Raw genomic sequence first — 22,351 nt, forward strand, 5'->3', positions numbered from 1 at the left:
CGGAGAAATGTGTGAAACAAGTCAGTGGGGCGGAGCCTCACCTGATATCCACACAAGTACTTTTCCAGTATGATTACTGAATAGCTGTCAGGAGCAAAAAGCTTGGATGATTTATTCTCTGCCTAGCTCAGGGAAGATGGTGCTAGCTTTTGCTTCATCCACGATCAGCTAATTCAAGAAAAGATTTTGAACCTAGGACCCTTCTGGTCTCTGTGGCTCAGTTCCACACTGGACAACAGATTTAACACCTGAGCTCTTTGCGAAGTTGGGCAGTGGCTTTATTGCCCCATATTAACTAAAGCCAAATTAATGATTTTTTTATAATGTATGCACCAAGTAATTAGAAGATTCCTCAGTGGCGCGAGGTCTCATTGCCGGGATCACAGGTTGTAAAACCAGAGCTAAGGTGTGAATAATAAACTAGATTTTATTGAATGTACCTTCATGGCTAGACATTTGCTATGATGCACTTCTGACATTGCAGTTGGTATATATTAACAGCTGCCTTGTTTGTGACATGCTGGTGGCCAATTTTAAACTTTAGTTTTGGAAAGTTTTTAGACATGGATGATTTTAATCTACATATAGACTGGCCAAACCAATTTAGCAATAATACTGTGGAGAATGTGTACGCGATTTTTTTTTAGACCAGTATGTTAAGGAGCCAACCAGGGAACAGGCTATCCTAGATTGGATATTGTGCAATGCGAAGGGGTTAATTAATAATCTTGTTGTGTGGGGCCCTTTAGGGAAGAGTGACCATAACATAGAATTCTAAATTAAGATGGAAAGTGAAGTAGTCCAATCCGAAACTAGGGTCCTAAATCTAAACAAGGGAAACTACGAAGACATGAGGAGTGAGTTGACTATGATAGATTGGGAAGCTTCATTAAAAGGCATGCTGGTGGATAGGCAATGGCTAACATTTAAGGAACGAATGCATGAATTGCAACAATTATACATTACTTTCTGGTGCAAAAACACAAAAGGAAAAGCGGCCCAACCATGGCTAATGAAAGAAATTAAGGATAGTATTAGATCCAAAGAGGAGTCATATAAAGTTGCCAGAAAAAGTGGCAAGCCTGAGGATTGGGAGCAGTTTAGAATTCAGCAAAAAGGACCAAGAGATTATTAAGAAGGGAAAAATAGAGTATGAGAGTAAACTTGCAAGGAACATAAAAGTGGACTGTAAAAGCTTCTACAAATATGTAAAAAGAAAAAGATTAGTGAAGACAAATGTAGGTCCCTTACAGTCAGAAATGGGAGAATTTATAATAGGGAACAAGGAAATAGCAGAACAATTAAACAAATGCTTTGGTTCTGTCTTCACGGAAGAGGACATAACTTCCCAGAAATGCTAGGGAACCAAGGGACTAGTGAGAAGGAGGAATTAAAGGAAATTAGTATTAGGTTAAAAAAAAGTGCTGGAGAAATTAATGGGACTGAAAGTCAATAAATCCCTTGGGTCTGATAATCTGCATCCCAGAGTACTAAAAGAGGTAGCCATGGAAATAGTGGATGCATTGGTTGTGATCTTCCAAAATTCTATAGATTATGGAACAGTTCCTGCAGATTGGAGGGTGGCAAATGTAACCCCACTATTTAAAAAATAAAAGGAGGGAGAGAGAAAACAGGGAACTACAGACCGGTTAGCCTAACTACTACTACATGAGTAGTGAAAAATGCTAGAGTCTACTATAAAGGATGTGATAACAGGACACTTAGAAAATATCAATGGGATTAGACAAAGTCAACATGGATTTATGAACGGGAAATAGTGTTTGACAAACCTACTGGAGTTTTTTGAGGATGTAACTGAGAATAGGATATGGGAGAACCAGTGGATGTGGATAATTTGGATTTTCAGAAGGCCTTTGATGAAGTCCCACATAAGAGGTTAGAGTGCAAAATTAAAACAAATGGGATTGGGGGTAATATACTGGCATGGATTGAAAATTGGTTAACAGACAGGAAACAGAAAGTAGGAATAAATGTGTCTTTTTCGGGGTGGCAGGCAGTGACCAATGGGGTACCGTAGGAATCATTGCTTGGGCCCCAGCTATTCACAATATATATCAGTGATTTGGATAAGGGAACCAAATGTAATATTTCTAAGTTTGCTGACGACACAAAACTAGGTGGGATCGTGAGTTGTGGGGAGGATGCAAAGAGGCTTCAAGGCGATTTAGACAAGTTGTGAGTTGGTAAATACATGGCAGATGCAGTATAACGTGGATAAATGTGACGTTACTACTACATGAGTAGGAGAAACAGAAAGGCAGGATATTATTTAAATGGTGATAGATTGGGAAGTGTTGATGTACAAAGGGACCTGGGTGTCCTTGTACACCAGTCACAGAAAGCAAACATGCAGATGCAGCAAGCAGTTAGGAAGAGGATTTGAATACAGGAGCAAGGATTTCTTATTGCAGTTGTTCAGGGCTTTGGTGAGACCACACCTGGAGTATTGTGTGCAGTTTTGGTCTCCTTACCCAAGAAAGTATATACTTGCCATAGAGGGAGTATAGCAAATATTCACCAGACTGATTCCTGGGATGACAGGACTGTCATATGAGGAGAGATTGGGTCGACGAGGCCTGTATTCACTTGAGTTTAGAAGAATGAGAGGGGATTTCATTGAAACATATAAAATTCTGACAGGGCTTGACAGACTGGATGCAGGGAGGATGTTTCCCCTGGCTGGTGGGTCTGGAAGGAGGGGTCATAGTCTCAGGATACAGGGTAGGACATTTAGGACTGAGATGAGGAGAAATTTCTTCACTGAGTGTGGTGAACCTGTGGAATTCTCTACCACAGAAGGCTGTGGAGGCCAAGTCACTGAATATATTTAAGAAGGAGCTAGATAGATTTCTGGACACAGAAGGCATCAAGGGGTATGGGAGAGAGCAGGAATATGGTATTGAGATTGAGGATCAGCCATGATCATATTGAATGGCGGTGCAGGCTCGAATGGCCTACTCCTTCTATTTTCTATGTTTCTATGGTAGGAGTGATGATCCAAAAAATACAGCAGACAAAATATATTTTTAAAAATTGAAGCCATGCAAATACTGCAGTTCCTAGTCTTTGAAGAATTCTGATCCAAAAGAGCTAATAAGCCCCAGCAACTCAATAGATATGCTGTGTTCAACTGGAAGGACTAGCCCCCCCCGCCCCCCCCCCCCTGCATCCCCCCTGCCCTTGGTCTGAGACAGAAGCCCAAAACTCTGCTATAAAAGGAAGCCTGCTGGAGACAAAAGGAAAGGGAATCTGAAAAGCCAGGTTACCAGGAAAAGGGTCACCCACATGTGGTGAACACAGGACCCAACCTCAACACTCAACTGACTCCATGGATAAACAACTACTCGAGGCTTTTAGTAGAACTCTGTGCACAATAAATGCCAAAAGGAAAATCAGATTCTTACACGCTTAGCCTGAAATAACCATACAGAGTAAATGATTGGGCTATCTTCAATTTAGTTGATCCAGGTGGATCGTGCAGGCAGCAGTGCTTGATGTAACAGAACTGAGATACAATGTTGATTTGCCAACAGAAGGTCATTGAAATGACCCAGGCCAGAGATAATGGAGATCTCAACCTGGAGGATGGTGATCATTTTAATAGAGAAATGAGGAGAAACATTACTGTGTGGATGGGAGTGGAGTAGAATCAAATGTGCAGAGAATATATTAATTTAATTTGGTCTGTGACATAAAAACGAATCATGGTGACCACTCAGGAAGTCCAGTCACAGTGCTGTCTGCAAGCGTGCATCTTGTGTTTAAACTATACAAGTGCTCAAGCTGTAGGACCCCTAGGGTTCAAACCTGAACTTCGATTTAAAATGCCCATTTGTGTCATGCTGCTGTATATCAGATGTTCCATTTGCCCTCTCCTACCAATCAGTGTGTTCCCTTGGTTCCATTTAGATTGTCATCAATTGTGCATTGACTCATTCCAAGTATGACCTTTTACCATGAGCGTGCCATACTAGATGCGAAGACAAAGCTATTCCACATGCAAGTCTAAAACCAGCTGGACTGTCTAAAGTCCTACAATCATGGTATTAACGTAATGCTGTAGTCAAAAGATTAAAACTAGTCCAGTAGTGTATTGGATTACATTAAAATGCTGTACTTAAAATACTGTACTAAAGAACTTTGAAAGAAGGCTATTCTTAATTATATGAATACAATCCACAAATTTTTTAAAAATAGTTTTGTTTAAAAGGCACAGCAGTAACATTTGGATTTGTTTGTGCCTTTTTTTTCCCCACCAGTTTTCTTCCTTCTCTTGGAAGTGCTGGCTGATGAGCTCTGATTCCATGGGGGCTGGCAAGCCAATAGAAATCTGGCTACGTTGCCCTGGCTGAGAACAGTGAACACAGTACATAGCAAGTATCAGAATTGGAGCATTCTTAGTTTATGTAGCTGAGTTGAGCACCAGGTTTAACACTTATCAACTGTGGCATTGGAAAGTTAGCTTTTTAATGCTTTGACAATTGATTTAAATGTTTTTAAATACATACCTGATTCCTTTCGACAGACTTGGTTTATTCTTATAAATAGGATGGTTAGTTTACACATTTGTTTTGCAGTTATTAAAATAACTGGTTCTGGATCCTTTCTCCTCGCCTCCCTCTCTCCTTGCATATCTCTCTCTCTCTCTCTCTCTCTCTCTCTCTCTCTTTCCACCGCCCCGCCCCGCCCCGCCCCGCCCCGCCCCATCCTTCCCTTTCTTTGCTCCCCCTTGTGTCTCGTGTGTTCTCTCTTGTCTGTGCATGTTGGAATGGTGCCCACTCCCCCAGTACTACAGTTGTCTGAATATTTTAATAGGAAAGAGGAATGCAGCAGCTAATTAAATGGAAAACCTGAACATCTGTTAATTAATTTTTCCATTTACCAGTGTTCCACAAAGTAGTGTATCATTTGTGCCTTTACCTGAATTATTTAGCTGGCTCGATGTGTTATCCTTCCTGCAATAGCTTGTGATTATCATTAACCTTGATTATATAGCACAGACCATTGAAATCTAATCATTTTGATTACAATTCATTTGAGGTTATACTTGTGTTCCTATTCAAATTGAAGCTAACTACCCTGTATGGAGATTCCATCACATCATTGACCAATTAACCAGTGGCAGGTTGCAAAGTACCAGTCAGTCGTTCAGTGCTGTCTGTTTACTCATTGAGTTCTAGCATGACTGATGATACTGGGTCCCACGCAGCATTTGGTTACAGGTGTAGAAGGGGAGCCTAGAGTATTTTGTGTCTCTCTCTGTGGCTTAAGGACGTAACTGAATGTCTGTTTCATGCACTTATGTGGAGTGGGAAGAGTGCTGACATCCTATATGTAGGACTGTTGAGGTTTTTGGGGGTAGAGGGCTCCAACACATGGCATGATGGGGTTAGTGGGAGACCAGACACCATACACAGATTAAAGCACAAAATGTAACAGTCCCAGTCGGCTTACTATGTCAGTCTGTCTGCTGCTGTACAACACCTTTTCAAAAAAAATTCCAGCACCAAAAGGCTTCTTGTCGGCTACAGTTTGCGATCTATATGTCTAAATGCAAAGTAAGACTTAAGTCAGTGTGGCAGAGCCCCTGCCTGTGCTTTGTACTTACAAACTGACTGTTATTTTATATTGAATTCTAATTTTTCTTTTGGTACTTGGTTGATGTAGAGCTTCTTTCAATGTGTGTCCAAGTCATAACTTATCTGCATCCCTGCCAATGTTCTCCTCATCAACAGTCATTATTGCTGCCCATCAGCTCGCAAGTAGCTCACAATTGTGTGACAGGAGAAGAAATAGAGTAGTGCCTCTTCGCAGGGTGGATTGATTCTTCTGATTTTATCTCTGATCTCTAATCATAGAATCATAGAAAATTTATGGCACAGAAGGAGGCCATTAGACCCATCATGTCTGCGCCGGCCGAAAATGAGCCACCCAGCCTAATCCCACTTTCCAGCACTTGGTCCGTAGCCTTGTAGATCACGACACTTCAGGTGCACATCCAGGTACTTTTTGAATGAGTTGAGGGTTTCTGCCTTTACCACCCTTTCAGGCAGTGAGTTCCAGATCTCTGCCACCCTCTGGGTGAAAAACTTTTTCCTCAGCTCCCCTCTAATTCTTCTACCAGTCACTTCAAATCTATTCCCCCTGGTTGTTGATCTCTCTGCTAATGGAATTAGGTCCTTCCTATCCACTCTATCTAGGCCCCTCAATTAAATCACCCCTCAGCCGCCTCTGTTCCAAAGAGAACAACCCCAGCCTATCCAATCTATCCTCATAACTAAAATTCTCCAGTCCTGGCAACATCCTCGTAAATCTCCTCTGTACCCTCTCTAGTGCAATTACATCCGGTGATGATGTGACCAGAACTGTGCTCTATCATAGGTACAGTTCTAGCATAACCTCCCTGCTCTTAGATTCAGTTCCTCAGCTAATAAAGGGAAGTATTCCGTATGCCTTAACCACCTGATCTACCTGTCCTCCTATCTTCATGGATCTGTGGCCATGCACTCCAAGGTCCCTCTGCACCTCTCAGTATCCTCCCATTTATTGTGTATTCCCTTGACTTGTTTGCCCTCCCCAAATGCATTACCTCACATTTCTCTGGATGGAATTCCATTTGCCACTTTTCTGCCCACCTGACCAGTCCATTTGATATCTTCCTGCAGTCTATAGCTTTCCTTCTCACTATCAACCACACGGTCAATTTTTGTATCATCTGCAAACTTCTTAATCATGCCCCCTACATTTAAATCCAAATCGTTCATATATATCACAAAACTAATATTAAATAGTTCTACTTAGTTTTCCCCATCAGATCTATTTTGATGCCCTGAGAATCTCGTAATCTAGCTATCTTCAGCTGGTTGAACTTGCCTGAATGTGAAGATTTTAAATGTATTATTGAATGTTCTTCTAAAATCAGCACGTTCCCAGTGATGGCACTTGTCTTCAGATGTATTTTACTATTGCACTTACCTTTTAAGCACATAGACACTTTTCTGACCACTAACCAGCAGAGTAACAGCTAAGAAGCTTTCAAGAAAATACGCAATGTGATCCGATGCAGGTTTGAATTGTGCCCTGCAGTGAGAGGTAACTCGTTTTGCTCTCGTCCATTACCTTGACATTGCAAACTGAAGTGCCGTAGATTTTACAGCCTCGGGATAGGACATCTTAACATTTGGAATAAGATTGATTGGTTGATGTACTGAAAGCCATTGCCTTTTTGAGAATAGGAGTGAGGATGAAACACGCAACTGATTGTTGTCCACAGATCTCAGCAGGCAACCAAAGGTATTAAGGGATATGGGCCAAAGGCGGGTATATGGAGTTAGATCACAGATCAGCCATGATCTTGTCAAATGGCGGAGCAGGCACGAGGGGCTGAATGGCCTACTCCTGTTCCTATGTTCCTAACCCTCTGGTTAAAGTCATTCTCTGCTTTTCTGTTGAGTTGCTTTCATGATTCTCTGACATGCTGTGCTGCAGGATTCCTGAGTTTCCCCCAATGTGCTGAGTTCCCAATCATGGATGTTGTATAGAGGTGTTGAATGGGGACAGGAACTCTGTCATGTAGGACGGCAGATCAGCCTGTGTTGCTTGCATGCATCTCCCAGCACTTGGTTTGAAGTGGCATTGGTAGAATGCAGGGAGTCGTTGCTTGTGTGAAGTGTTTTTTTTTCAGGGTGGAGGAAGGAAAAAGAAACCTGAAGCAGGGATTTTAAAAAATCTGTAAGTTGTGCATGAAAGAATAGTTTGGGCAGTTAGCACAGTAACTCTTGAGGACAGTTACCCCATATTTCATTGCTGAAGTGGGATAGGAAGCAGATGTGGATTTTTTATAGAGAAAACAATTTTTTTTTAAAGTTGATGAATGCTCATTCTGTGCAGTTGCAGAGCATCACAGATTAAGCAAGTGCCTCTCCTGTGGTGAGGGGTTGGGGGGAGAGAAGAGACGTGAGCAGGGATTGTTGGAAATCCAAAATGATGCAGCTGCCGATAGAAGTTCAGAACAGTCAAACCTCTAGCAGACTCTGTAATCCAATACCTAAGCCAGGCAGATCTACAGTACTTCAAGGCACCACGGCTGGATGTGTAAATTGCAATTCTTCTCTGTAGGCTCCAGATAACTCTAAAAGCTAGTGCTTTAATGGATAACATGATTGATTGAACAAGCTGTGGGAAGCTTATTATTTGTAGACACTGCACTTTTTGCTGGTTAAACTCCTGTGCACATTTTGAGGGTCTCTCAGCCTTGGTTCTGTCAAGCTATGACTAAACTTTCCAGACTTGGGTAAGTGGGATCCTTTTCTACAGGGGAAGAATGTCCAATTCATGGGCAACCAAGCTACATGTGTGTTGCATGTCAGACGAGTTGACAAAAAAAGTACACAGCAAGCTCAGTATTCATCATTGGTGATTGTCTAGTGACATGGGAAAAATCGAATGACTCATTTATTGGTTGGGTGCTTTAGGAAAAAATTATGAGGCACTCCATCCAATTTCCTTCCAGCAAGGGGCAGTGGTTAAGATGACCCATAATGGAAGAGGATTGTATATTACAATTAAACCTCATTGTTGCATTACATTAGAGTAGCTTTAAAAGTTAGAGTGGAGTGTGTTTGAAATTTCTGGTACAATTTCAGGGCCATCACTAAATAGCCCTATCTGCATCTATCAGTTACACAAATTGGACACAGTAGGATAGGGAGATGCTTCAGACAAATTGAAATGGCTTTCAACTTGAGACCTGTATTATCTTAATTTTCAGAATAGGATGATTATTTACATATTAAAAGTTGAGCACATACTTAATACTTGATCAAGAGAGTTTCCAAGAAAAAATGGATTTTGGGGCCATGTTCATTAAAAGCGGAATTTTTTTTAAACAATTAAATGGGGGTCACCATTATTTTTGTTCAACCTTGTAACAATATTTGTCAATGCACATTGTAGTGGGATTTACATTGCAAAGCTTGTGTATAATGTGAATAAATAAGATCTTCCAGATCTTGTCCCTCATAACTGATTTCTCTTCCCCTACCCCTCCCCCAAAAATAAACTAGTTGTGATGTCATGTTTTATCTCATTGGACTGATTAACATTTATAAATGATCGTGGTACATTTAAGCCTCACGTCTACAATAAATATCCAAATATTTGAGATCACTCCTAGTTCTCCCTTGTACCCCAAATGTGTTGAATTTAATCTGGGGATGGAGCCTGCAGAGCTGGCTGATTTGCCTGGTTTGGGTACATTTCGGCTGATTTGAATAATAAATAAATAGCTGCTTTTGGAGCTGCCTGTTTTTGTCTGACATTCAGTGCCACTCTGAATTCTAATTGCCGTATTTACACAATAATAGAGCTGACAGGTTACCCCTTGCAGTGACGTGGTTTATGCACACTCATGGTTACTGAGGCAGCAAATTAATTCTGTAGCAAGTGCTTTGAACCATCATCTTGTAAGGATTAACCCAATAATAGATATAATTAAGTATAATTATAATCAATAGCAGAAGTAGAATGAAATGTACTATGAATCTATGTATTTGTAAATGTAAATTGTACTGTGTATTAATATAGCATGAACCATGTATCGTGTATTCAATAAGAAAGTGCTGGTGGGCCGAGAAGGATGCATGATGGTTATTATAGTCAAGTTTGCAGTTAAAACTAAAAGAATGCTGACAACATTAAAGTGGGAATTAACAGACCTTGGGGAAATCACAGGCGCTAAGGGAGGAATGTGCTGTACTAGCATAATGTCTAAAAGACGTGGATAAATGGGACTGAAGGTTAATTAAATCAAGGAGTCACGCAGGCTTAGGCCTCCCTATCTCGAGCCTCCGCAAGCTAGTGAATAGAAGTCTGTTTATACAAACGGTTCTGTGAAGGCTGGCAGTGTAAACTCTAAGATAACGTACCGTTAAGTCTGTAACAACAAGGCACGGATGGTACCAGGAGTTATGCTTGGAATGTAACTTCTGAAGGTTGAGGGACATGACTTATGGTAAGACTGAAGATGTGGGTATGATAGTGAACTGCCACATAGACTGAAAAAGGGTATAAGAAGAGACCTCAAAAGCCGAGGAAGGTGCGCAAGATTCTGGCAAGGAAGAAGAGAACTCTTCAGTCAACAGAACACAGCCAGAGAGAGAGAGAGAGAGGGAGACCGCGCCGCAGTCACTTGGAGGGCTACTTCTGAGGTTTCAAGGAACAGACTGTGACTATTTCTCTTTGTTAAGTATCACCTTTTTGTACTAATTGTTATGTGCTTAATAAATCTGTTTTGCCTTTAACCATAATACCAGTACCGTGGTGGTCTTGTTGTTGTCACGAACCAGTCCTTAGATTTGATTAGATTATAATCCTGAAAGTAGTGGTTTAAATCCTTCAATCACTTCCCAAATTTGCATGTTGATTTAAAAAGCCACAGCAAATCCAAAGTTGTTCTCAAGGCTGAAAGATATTTATTTCAAATGGGGCCTTTAATTAAAATTTAATGGAAAGTAATGGAATGTGAAAGGGATAGACTGAGTAATTACAGGCCAGTCAGCCTAACCTCAGTGGTGGGTAAATTATTGGAAATGGATCTGAGGGACAGTATTAATCGTCATTTAGAAAGGCACAGATTAATGAGGGACAGTCAGCATGGATTTGTTAAGGGAAGGTCGTGTCTGACTAACTTGATTGAATTTTTTGAGGAGGTAACAAGGAGGGTCAATGAGGGTAGCACATTTGATGTAGTCTACATGGATTTTAACAAGGCTTTAACAAGGTCCTACATGGCAGAGTGGTCAAAAAAGTAAAAGCCCATGGGATCCAAGGGAAAGTGGCAAGTTGGATCCAAAATTGGCTTAGTGGCAGGAAGTAAAGGGTAATGTTCGGGTGTTTTTGTGACTGGAAGGCCGTTTCCAGTGGGGTTCCACAGGACTCAGTACTTGGTCCCTTGCTTTTTGTGGCATATACCAATGATTTAGACTTAAATATAGAGGTCATGATTAAGAAGTTTGCAGATGATACAAAAATTGGCTATGTGGTTGATGATGAGGAAGAAAACTGTGGACTGCAGGAAAATATCAATGGACTGGTCAGGTGGGCAGAAAAGTGGCAAATGGAATTCAATCTGGAGACATGTGAGGTAATGCATTTAGGGAGGGCAAACAAGGCAAGGGATTACACAATAAATGGTAGGATACTGAGCAGTGTAGAGAAACAGAGGGACCTTGGAGTGCATGTCCACAGATCTCTGAAGGTAGCAGGACAGGTGGTTAAGAAGGCATATGGGATACTTTCCTTTATTAGCTGAGGTATAGAATATAAGAGCAGTGAGGTTATGCTAGAACAGTATAAAACACTAGTTAGGCCACAGCTACTGTACTGTGCACAGTTCTGGTCATCACATTACAGGAAAGATGTGATTGCACTAGAAAGGGTACAGATGAGATTTCCGAGGATGATGCCGGAACGGGGAATTTTAGTTATGAGGAAAGATTGGATAGGCTGGGGTTGTTTTCTTTGGAACAGAGGAGGTTGAGGGGAGATGCAATTGAGGTGTATGAAATTATGAAGGGCCTAGATAGAGTGGATAGGGGGGACCTATTTCCCTTAGCAGAGAGGTCAATAACCAGGGGGCATAGATTTAAAGTAATTGGTAGAAGGTTTAGAGGGGAGTTGAGATTTTTCACCCAGAGGGTGGTGGGGGTCTGGAACTCACTGCCTGAAAGGGTGGCAGAGGCAGAAACCCTCAACGCATTTAAGAAGTACTTGGATATGCACTTGAAGTGACATAACCTTCAAGGCTACAGGCCAAGAGCTCGAAAGTGGGATTAGGCTGGTTAGCTCTCTTTCGGCTGGCACAGACACGATTGGCCAAATGGTCTCCTTCTGTGCTGTAAATTTCTATGAGTCCAAAATTCTGATGGAATGGAAATCCTACCTGTTACAAAAACATTAAATACCTGATTGTTTCATTGAAGCTTACACATTTAATGTGTGCAAGTCCTGCCATATCACAGTCCCTTTAGTTTAGAGCAATGTATAGTTGTTTCATATGTGTCTGCTTTTGTGTGGATAACCTGTCAATCTTAGCAATCTTGTACAACAAGCCTTCTGTGCATATTTACACTAATGCATGTTGTCTTGAGGATTGATTTTATGCTTTGTGTGTGCTATTTACTATGGAACCTGCCATGTACAGGAGTTGCTCCGGCATGCAATTGTGTAATGTATAGCATGAATGAAACACCATAAAAAAATGTTTGTGGGGCATTCACTGTTGTTTTGGCCCCACTACTCGCACCAGGAAATATTTGCTGTTTCCTCAAATTCCCAACTCCCCCTGCTTTTTGCCTTCCAACTGTCACCACATCTCTGTTGATGTCGACCTGCTTAACCTGTCCATCACCTCTGCCTTTCATGCCCCTGTTCTCAGCAAATCAATGACTGACCCTCACGCCTTAGAGAGGGTGCAGAAGAGATTTACTAGAATGGTACCAGTGATGAGGGACTTCAGTTATGTGGAGAGACTGGAGAAGCTGGGATTGTTCTCCTTAGAAAAGAGAAGGTTCAGGGGATATTTGATCGAGGTGTTCAAAATCATGTACAGTTTTGATAGAGTAAATAAGGAGAAACTGTTTTCAGTGGCAGAAGGGTTGGTAACCAGAGGGGACAGATTTAAGGTGATCGGCAAAAGAGCCAGAGGCTACTTGAGGGAACGTTTTTTTTACTCTGTGAATTGTAATGATCTGGAATGCACTGCCTGAAAGCTGATACAATAGTAACTTTCAAAAGGGAATCTGATAAGTATTTGAAGGGAAAAGATTTACAGGGCTCTGGGGAAAGAGCAGGAGAATGGGACTAATTGGATAGCTCTTTCAAAAAGAAGGCACAATGGGCCGAACGGCCGCCTCCTGTACTTTACCTACTATTACCTCTGCCCACCCCCTCCACCCTAACTTCACTCCAAATGCCAGAAACTCATGGATTTCTTCATCTTCAGGGGAGGTAGCAGCTGCAAGGATCATCCTTTAATATGATTTACCACATCTCTCCTCCATCATCCAGCTTCATAGGACTACCTTTGCATGGTTCCTTTCCTATCTCTGAATGTAGCCAGTGCATCTCCAGCAGTACCTTCTCTTGCCACCTTATTCTGTCACCTCCAAAGTCCTTCAAATTTATCCTTGGACCCTTCTTATCTGCATGGTTCCCTGTGGCAACATCATGCACCAATACATCAGAAACCAAGGTATTACAATTCCTTAAATTTTATAGTTTAGAATCTGTGTATGCAGTTGGCCAGACTTACAATTTTCCAACTGAAGTTACTTGGCAATATAATTTTCACCCAGAATTGGTTCTGCTGGAAGCAGCCATTAATGAGGAAATTACCACACTGAAGGAAGTTGAAGTATTTGGACCAGAAGCTGGAGTCTAAGACCTGTCTTTATTGCATCAGTTCCTCGGCAGAGTATGCAGGCTTTCTCCCTTGAGGTTTGGGATGCTTTGATGTGTTTGGTTTTAAATGTACTTGAATATAACTGTCTGTCCTGTTTGGCTTGATCAATGCACATGGACCCAACCCAGAACCAGTCCATGCCCGCTGTTTACTGCAATTGCTGGAAGAATTAATTGAGAGAATCTGAAAGCATTATTCTTTGTCTATGGTTGCTGTCTGAGGTAGGAATAGTTCTGCTTGGTTGATCAGCGAGCTTCTTCCTGCAAGCTTCTTGATTCCCTTTCCCTGCACCCCATCTCCTTCATACAAATTGGCAGTTTCACAGTGTAGCTGATACCATTAATCTCTTAACACATACATAAACTGCATGCTGATTGGTTTTGGGTAGTTATTTATAAGGGATACTTTGCCTGAGCACTCGACTCAGGATTTTCAAGGATTTCTGGCTATTTTAAGTCTTTTTTGGTGGACACTAACTATGGATTTGTATTAAAACGGTGTATATTAGGTACATATATTGATATAAAAAACTTTTTGAGGCTTTGTTGCTTCTACGAAAATAAGTGTTCATTGTCGACCTTGGCTGGTGGGGAAGCCCATGGGTGAGTGTCAGGCAGACTAGGACTTCAGTTTGTCGTTCTAGAACTGTACTTGGGTCTGGCTACGTTATGCTTCTTAATCCACTGATAATTGAATTGTTTACTACCCAAAAATACAGCGAAATATATACTGGGGAGCTAAGACTGAAAAAACACTAATGCTGCATTTATATTACTGTCAGTGGCCCTGGATGCCATGTGCCATAGTTTATTTGGCTTTGGGTTATTGAGCTCCCAGTCCACCCAACCAGTCAGAAGTATAGTTTTGCATTGCTTGTCTGCATGCACTTTCCTCAAATACTAGAAAAAGTTCACAGCCAAAATGGTAGCAAATGTGGCTTTATTGTACTGCATGTGCAAAATTCAACTTGCCAAATTTGTCACGTAATACAAACATGCGGACATAGCATTCTATTGTGGAACTGCTACTGAAAGTAGTTCTGCAGTATAATTGGGATATTATACTGTTGTTGCCTTTATACTGAGTGTAAAATGGAGGGCAGCCCAAGGTTACAGCATGTTAAGTGGGACAATTGGACCAGACCAGATAAAACCTTAACCACGAGCGTGGGAATAGGTTCTGACTGACAAGTTTCTGCAGTGGTATAACTGAATCCTGAAGTTATGGGATCTGCTATTTATCTTGTGAAAGTATTGAAATATGTGCCCTTCGTAAATATATAATATTTATTCTGATAAATAAATAAATGCCAAGGGAAAGAACATTCTTCCATTTTCATTACCTATTGTAGGCATCAATCATTTCAAGGGTGTAGGTCGTGAAACTTCCTCCATCCTACCCCATTGAACTCTCCCAGGTCAGGTATAGCACAGCCACAACCAGAGTTAAGTGTTTAAAAATGTTGGAACAATGTGCCCTACCCTTAATTTTAAACTAGCACCCTTACTGCACTATTTGCCATTTCCATACCACAAATCAGTGTGCCCTTGGAGTGAGATTGCTAGCTTTTACTGAAATGTTGGTAACTGTGCTGTGGGCTCAAGGGACTGACTAAAAACAAAAGTCATTTGGTCAAGTTGGTGCATCTACCGTACTGAGAAGTTGTGGAGGTGTTAGCGAATGCACAAATTTTGCTAAAATCTTTGGAAGCAGGAATTGTGGCAAGTGTTCAAGAAAGGGGTGAGCTTGGAAATTATATCCTCAGTTGTGGGTTAACTGCTGAAATTCATTAGTCCATGCCATTCCAGCTGGATTATCAGGTATAGTCAAAATGGATTTATAAATGACAGGTCATGTTGACTAATTTAGTTGAATTTATTGCGATCACATTGTATAGGTAAAGGAATTGCAGTAGATGTTGTTTTATATGGACTCTCAGAAGATATTTAAGGTGCCACGTAACCTCTTCCATTTAGATAGTGCCTTTAATGTAAAGATATATCCCAAGGCGCTTCACAGATAGGTTTATGGAAAACATGTTGACCAGGGAAAGGAACAATTCGGAGGGGTGACCAAAAACTTGGTTAAAGAGATGGGCCTTGAGGATGTCGTTTGTCATTTTGGTTAGGGGTGTTTTGGCACTTTGATAGGGTTGGAAACAGAACGAGAAGGATTCAAACAGTAGGTACAGGAGAGCTGGACACAGAAGGTGAAGGTGACAACAGACAAAAGTGGAAAACAACGTTGGTGAGGTGAAGTGGCTATAACAATTTTTGTGAAGAGGGGTTTGAAGGGGAGAGATGTGATGCCTGAGGAGAGGGTGTCAATTAGCATAGAAGCTATAAAAGTTGAGGGACATGGTATTAAAAGAGTTGGGATAATTGGATGTTTTTCAGATTCCTGAGAAATGGATATGGTGTGCCCTCAGCATCTGTGCTGGGACCTCTAGTTTTCCAATTGTATAAATGACCTGCATAGCATATGTAGAAAATACAACATGGAAGCAGGCCATTCAACCCAATCAATCTGTGTTGGTGTTTTTCCTTCAAAAGAGCAGTGATCTTAATCCCATAATCCCTTTTATTCCCCTTTCCTTCAACCTCCTAACTGAACTTTTCTTAATTGTCGACATGGTCTCTGCTTCATTCGCTAACTCTGGTAATGCATTCCACAGCTTCACAACCAACCCCTGTAATAAAAACAAATGTTTCTCCTGCTCTCTGTCCTAAATCTCTTGTATTTAATTTTATATCTAGGTCTACTCATTCTAGACCCTCAGTGATTTTTTTTTAAAAGAGTTGCTAAAGATGAAATTACCATGTATCTAAATAAAGAAAAAATAGTTCGAAGTAGCCAGCATGGATTTCAAAAGGGACAATTGTACTTCACAAACCTCATAGAATTCTTTGAGGAGGTAGATGGGCGAAATAGAGCAGATGTAGTAGCGTACACGGTCTTTAGGAAACCCACATGGAGATTATTAAGAGAAGATTAAGGAGTATGTAATTAGGGAGAGGATGGCAAACTGAATTTTAAAAATTGGGTGGAAGGGAGAAAACAGAATAAGAATTAAGGGCAGTGTTTAAGTGGTTGGAAATGGGTGTGATGTCCCACAGGTTTAGTCCTGGAACCACTTCTGTTTAGTTTATAGCAATAGTTTAGATATAGGCTTAAAGGCAGTAGTGTCAAAATTTGAAGATGATACCAAAATAGGAGGCATAGTTAATTCTTTAGAAGACACTCACCTCTGAGTCAGATAGTCATGGGTTCAAGCTCCATTCCAGGACTTGAGCATATAATCTCTGCTGACACTCCAGTGCAGTACTGAGGGAATGCTGTACTGTCGGAGGTGATGCCTTTTGGATGAGACATTAAACCGAGGTCCCAATTGCCCTCGTAAAATGCCCTCATGGCATTTTTCGAAGAGCAGGGGATTTCTCCCAGGTGACCTGGCCAACTTTTATCCTGAACCAACATCAATAAAGCCACTTATTTTGTCATCAGTTTGATTGCTGTTTGTGGGACCTTGCTGTGCGCGAATTAGCTGCTGCGTTTCTCCACATTATAACAGTGACTATATTTCGAAAGTACTTTGTGAACTGTGAAACACTTTACCAGGTTCCGAGGTCGTGAAAGGCACTACATAAATGCATTCTTTTTTCTTTCTCATGCCAATATTGCCTCGAAAGAAGTGATATTACACTGGTCCACTTTGTTTTTAAACAATTTGTTTAAAGTAAGAAACTTCCAGCTTATCTCCAGAAGTGTATGTGGCCTACTGTTCACGGTCAACCTGCTTATTAGTTGTACAGCAGCTAGGAGACAGCATTTGAGATATTTTAATAAAAACTTAGAATGCACTGAGAACATGGAAACACCGCAGGTTGACGGTAGTGAAAAACTTCAGTATTGAAGGCACAGCTATCAGTGGAAAGCAATGAGAGTACAAAGAAGCATCGTCTGTGGTTTTACACTTGCACTGTCTACGTCAAGACGATGTACCAGGCAGGGATGTAATACCTCAGCATATGTAAGAGGTTCGCATCGATATTATCATCAACCTAGTGTTGAATCGCAGCCAGTTCCAACTCAAAGGTTAGAAACCGATGACCATTGCAGGCTTCTAGCTATAGTGGAGCAGAACTAAATAAATGGTCTAATTCACAACTAATGTTATAGGAAGTGTGGTGTGTTCAGTTGCAAGGTACAAATAAGCCTCCGAGTTTCTTCCCTTGCCCTCAAAAAAAAACACAAAAATGGTACATTTGGAATCTGTTTTGCCTGGAAACAGATTGTAGAGGACTGCAGAAAGCCTGGTTAAAAAGTAGGTGTAATATATTTGGATTTTCAAAAGGCCTTCGATAAGGTACCGCATCGTAGATTCATGTCTAAGGTCAGAGCACATGGAGTTGGGGACAAATGGCAGAATAGATAGCAAGCTGACCAGAAAATAGGAACAGGAATAGGCCATTCAGCCCCTCGTGCCTGCTCCGCCATTTGATAAGATCATGGCTGATCTGTGATCTAACTCCATATACCTGCCCTTGGCTCATATCCCTTAATACCTTTGGTTGCCAAAAAGCTATCTATCTCAGATTTAAATTTAAGTAAAGAGAGAGTAGGGTTAACAGTAGTTACTCAGACAGACAAAAGGTGGGAAGTTGTGTTCCACAAGGATCAGTGCTGGAACCACTGTTGTTCACCACTTACATAAACTGTCTGAATTCTGGAATCAGAATTACAATTTCAAAATTTGCGGATGACATCAAATTGGGGGGCATAGTTAAGACTGAGCAGGATTGTGACAAAATACAGGAAGATATTAGTAAACAGAATGGGCGTGTGATTGGCAAATTAATTTCAATGTAGCTAAGTGTGAGGTGGAACATTTTGGTAGGAAGAATAAGGAGGCCACATACTGCTTGGAAAATAAGAGTCTAAATGGGGTAAAGGAGCAGAAGGATTTGGGGGTACAGATACACATCACTAAAAGTAGCGACGCAGGTTAATAAGGCCATTTTTTAAAAGAAAGCAAACCAAGCACTGGGGTTCATTTCTACAGAAATAGAATTGAAAAGCAGAGAAGTTATGTTAAACTGGTATAGAACCTTGGTTAGATCATACTTTGAACAGTGTGAACAGTTCTGGTCTCCATATTATAAAAAAGATAGAGAGGCACCGGAGAAGGTGCAAAAAGATTTACTAGGATGATACCAGAACTGAGAGGTTATACCTATCGGGGAAAAATTGAACAGACTGGGGCTCTTTTCTCTAGAAAAGAGAAGACTGAGGGGTGACCTAAAAGAGGTCTTTAAGATTATGAAAGGGTTTGATAGGGTAGATGTAGAGAAGATGTTTCCACTTGCGGGGGAGACCAGAACTAGGGGCCATAAATATAAGATAGTCACTAATAAATCCAATATGGAATTCAGGAGAAACTTTACCCAGAGAGTGATGAGAATGTGGAACTCGCTATCGCAAGGAGTAGTTGAGGCAAATAGTGTAGATGCATTTAAGGGGATGCTGGATAAGTACATCAGGGAGAAAGGAACAGAAGGATATGCTGATAGGGTTAGATGGAGGGAGAAGGCTCGTGTGGAGCATAAACACCGGTATGGAACTGTTGGGCCAAATGGCCTGTTTCTGTGATGTACATTCTATGTAATTCTATGCACGTAAGCCCCAGAGGCAAAAGAACAGTGTACATCATTCTCCAATATTCAGGCCCCCTCCCAATGCTCTTGTTATTTTGCACCAACCCCAGGGATGGATGAATGTGTAATAATAACTTGACTTGTTGCTGTTTATTCTTTTTTTTCAGTATGCTGTGCACAGGCGAGAATTCTCTTCACCAAAGAGCCCTATTCCCAGGATGCTTTGCATGGGCGCAGTGCAATCCTCCGCTGTGAGGTTGAGAATCCAACGAATGTAGAGTTTGAGTGGCTCCTAAATGGGCAGCCTGTAAAGACCTCTGAGAGGCGCTTCATTGAGGGCAGCAATCTTCAGTTCACAGCAGTGGATCGGAGGGAGGATAGTGGAGACTTTCAGTGCATAGCACGGAATACAGTCTCCGGAGAGGAAGCTCGAACAGCGACTGCATCCTTCAATATCAAATGTGAGTACCAGTGCTTCTGGGTAGGGCATGTCCCACATTACCATAAAGGGCTCGGTAAATTCAAATGGATTAAAGTTGAGGACAAGAAGAACATTTTCAGAAGTCTGACACTAATAAATCACCTGTGAGAAGAGTTACCAATTGCTGATCTAAAGAAAATTCTGAACAAAATTGAATATTGGAAAATGCATACCAAGGAAAATGAAAAGACTGAAATAAAAAAGTGGTAATGAACTGGGGGAAATGGAGAATATTCCTAACTTTTTATTAAAATATGGGCAATGCTGGTGAGGCTGCATTTATTGCCCATCCATAGTTGCCCTCGGAAGGTGGTGAGTCTACTCCTTGAACTGCTGCAGTCCTTGTGGTAGAGGTGCTCCCACAAATTGCTAATGGGCACTCCATTTCATTTTATTGGGTGCTGCCAACGATAATTGAGACAGACAGAAGACAAGGCTGTTCTCAAGTCCTGTATCGGGACCAACAACTTTGCAGTTGGGGCTAGCTATTTTCTGTGCTTACTGGTTCTGGATCAGAAATTTGGGGGGAGAAATATTCTGACCCTGTCATTTCCAATCACTCTGGCCTTCAGTGAAATTTGTTATTGCAATGTGCCTTTTAAGTAATATCTGTTGCTTTTTGTGCAAAACAGAGGACTTTTAAAAATTAACAACATTTTTCAACCTTCTAACTTCTGTTTATACTTGCTGACACTTTTTGCAGTGTGCATAATTATTCAAATACAGACACTTGCAATTAGCTTAAATTAAAATCAGTCTCGGTAGAATGGAGTAATTGCTGTTCTGGTGCAACCACATTCTATTTGAGAGTGAAAACTGATGCTGTCGATGCTGACTTAAAAACCAATTGTTTAGTTCAGTGGAAGAGTGATTTTTTGTTAACTTCCCACTTAATGAGATGTTGTTTCTGGACAGACAGTGAAGAAGGCGAAGAGTGTCACTGCTGGCTGTTAGTATTTTGCAAATTGTGATAGCCGTCTCTGCAAGCAGGGAACTTTGCATTCAGAGTTGCAGCTGTCCATTGAACTGTTATTTTGACACCCCAGTGGGAAAGTTATATTCACAAGATTGCTGCTCTGCCAGTCAACCGGAATGTTGCTTTAATGAGAACTTCAATCTCCCAGTTTAATGCGGATCCAACAGAAGACTAGCTGTCGGATCTGCTACTTTTGCAGTTTCTCTGAAATATAGCTTTTGTGAGTCTGTTACTCACAGACGAATTTCAAAATCCAGACTTTCCTTTTTGGTTCTTCCATTCCAGAGGTGCTGACTTGTGCTTCTGTAGAGTTCTATTACCAAGTTGCATTCTTCATGTGTGCGAAACTGAGTTTCAGCAAGCTCTTTGATCATGGCACTACATCACATCACAGCAGAGTGCAATTCTGACCTTGCCTGAAATCCACACACACCTTGCAATAGGAGCTACCGGATAACGATCAACAGCGATAACAATGACTAGTATTTTTTGTTCCCTTCCCTCTTCCAACGACCAGACTAGGCATGTTGAAGAAAGTTGTAGTGCCTTTGCCATTGCCTTGTCTGACATTAGTTAACCCTGATGTGGAGATGCCGGTGATGGACTGGGGTTGACAATTGTAAACAATTTTACAACACCAAGTTATAGTCCAACAATTTTATTTTTAATCCCACAAGCTTTCGGGGACTTTCCCCTTCCTCAGGCGGTGTGGAAGGGGAAAGCCCCCGAAAGCTTGTGGGATTAAAAATAAAATTGTTGGACTATAACTTGGTGTTGTAAAATTGTTTACAATTAGTTAACCCAGTAGAGATCAGGGATTGAATTTGGGACCTCCCACATCTTGTCTTGTGGCATATTGGGCGGTAATGTACTTGCGATCAGAGCCTTCAGGAGGGCTCACACGTTATTCAATCAAAGCTTAATTGGCTGACTCAGAACAGCAGGTGTGTGGCTTGCCCCCAGCCGAGCCTTTGTTCCAGCCGACAGCTGATAATTCCAAGTTGTTTTGTGCACCACATATATAAAAATGCGTATTATCCAGTAATTTGAATGAAATGACTTCGAATTAATGAGTAAAGTGCAATGACTTATTTAAAACCCAAACTAACAAACCAACAGCAATTAATGATAGACGCATCCCATCTCTGTTCTATTCTCAAAGTATTCACAATAATGAGGTTTTTATTCATTCACGGGATGTGTCCCTTGCTGGCAAGACTAGCATTTATTGCCCATCCCTAATTGTCCTTGAGAAGGTGGTGGTGAGCCGCCTTCTTGAACAGCTGCAGTCCATGTGGTGAAGGTTCTCCCACAGTGCTGTTAGGAAGGGAGTTCCAGGATTTTGACCCAACGACGATGAAGGAACGGCGATATATTTCCAAGTCAGGATGGTATATGCCTTGGAGGGGAATATGCAGGTGATGGTGTTCCCATGCGCCTGCTTCCCATATCTTTTTCGGTGGTAGAGGTGCTGTCGAAGAAGCCTTGGCAAGTTGCTGCAGTGCATCTTGCAGATGGTACACACTGCAGCCACAGTGCGCCAGTGGGGAAGGGAGTGAATGTTTAGGGTGGTGGATGGGGTGCCAATCAAGCGGGCTGCTTTGTCCTGGATGGTGTCGAGCTTCTTGAGTGTTGTTGGAGCTGCACTGATCCAAGCAAGTGGAGATATTCCATCACACTCCTGACTTGTGCCTTGTAGATGGTGGAAAGGCTTTGGGGAGTCAGGAGGTGAGTCAATCGCTGAAGAATACCCAGCC

The 22,351-nt window shown here is 41.4% G+C and overlaps 1 protein-coding gene across 1 annotated transcript in view; it reads left to right on the forward strand.

Moving 5' to 3' along the window:
• LOC137322115 (inactive tyrosine-protein kinase 7-like) overlaps window positions 1–22,351 on the forward strand; it is a 270,592-nt gene that overhangs the window by 132,016 nt on the left and 116,225 nt on the right. Inside the window, exon 2 of the mRNA XM_067985213.1 lies at window positions 19,305–19,598. Within this exon, the coding sequence (XP_067841314.1) occupies window positions 19,305–19,598 (294 nt within the window). The remainder of the gene's footprint in view (window positions 1–19,304; window positions 19,599–22,351) is intronic.

The sequence above is a fragment of the Heptranchias perlo genome, chromosome 5, assembly GCF_035084215.1.
Source record: "Heptranchias perlo isolate sHepPer1 chromosome 5, sHepPer1.hap1, whole genome shotgun sequence".
NCBI classification, from domain to species: domain Eukaryota; kingdom Metazoa; phylum Chordata; class Chondrichthyes; order Hexanchiformes; family Hexanchidae; genus Heptranchias; species Heptranchias perlo.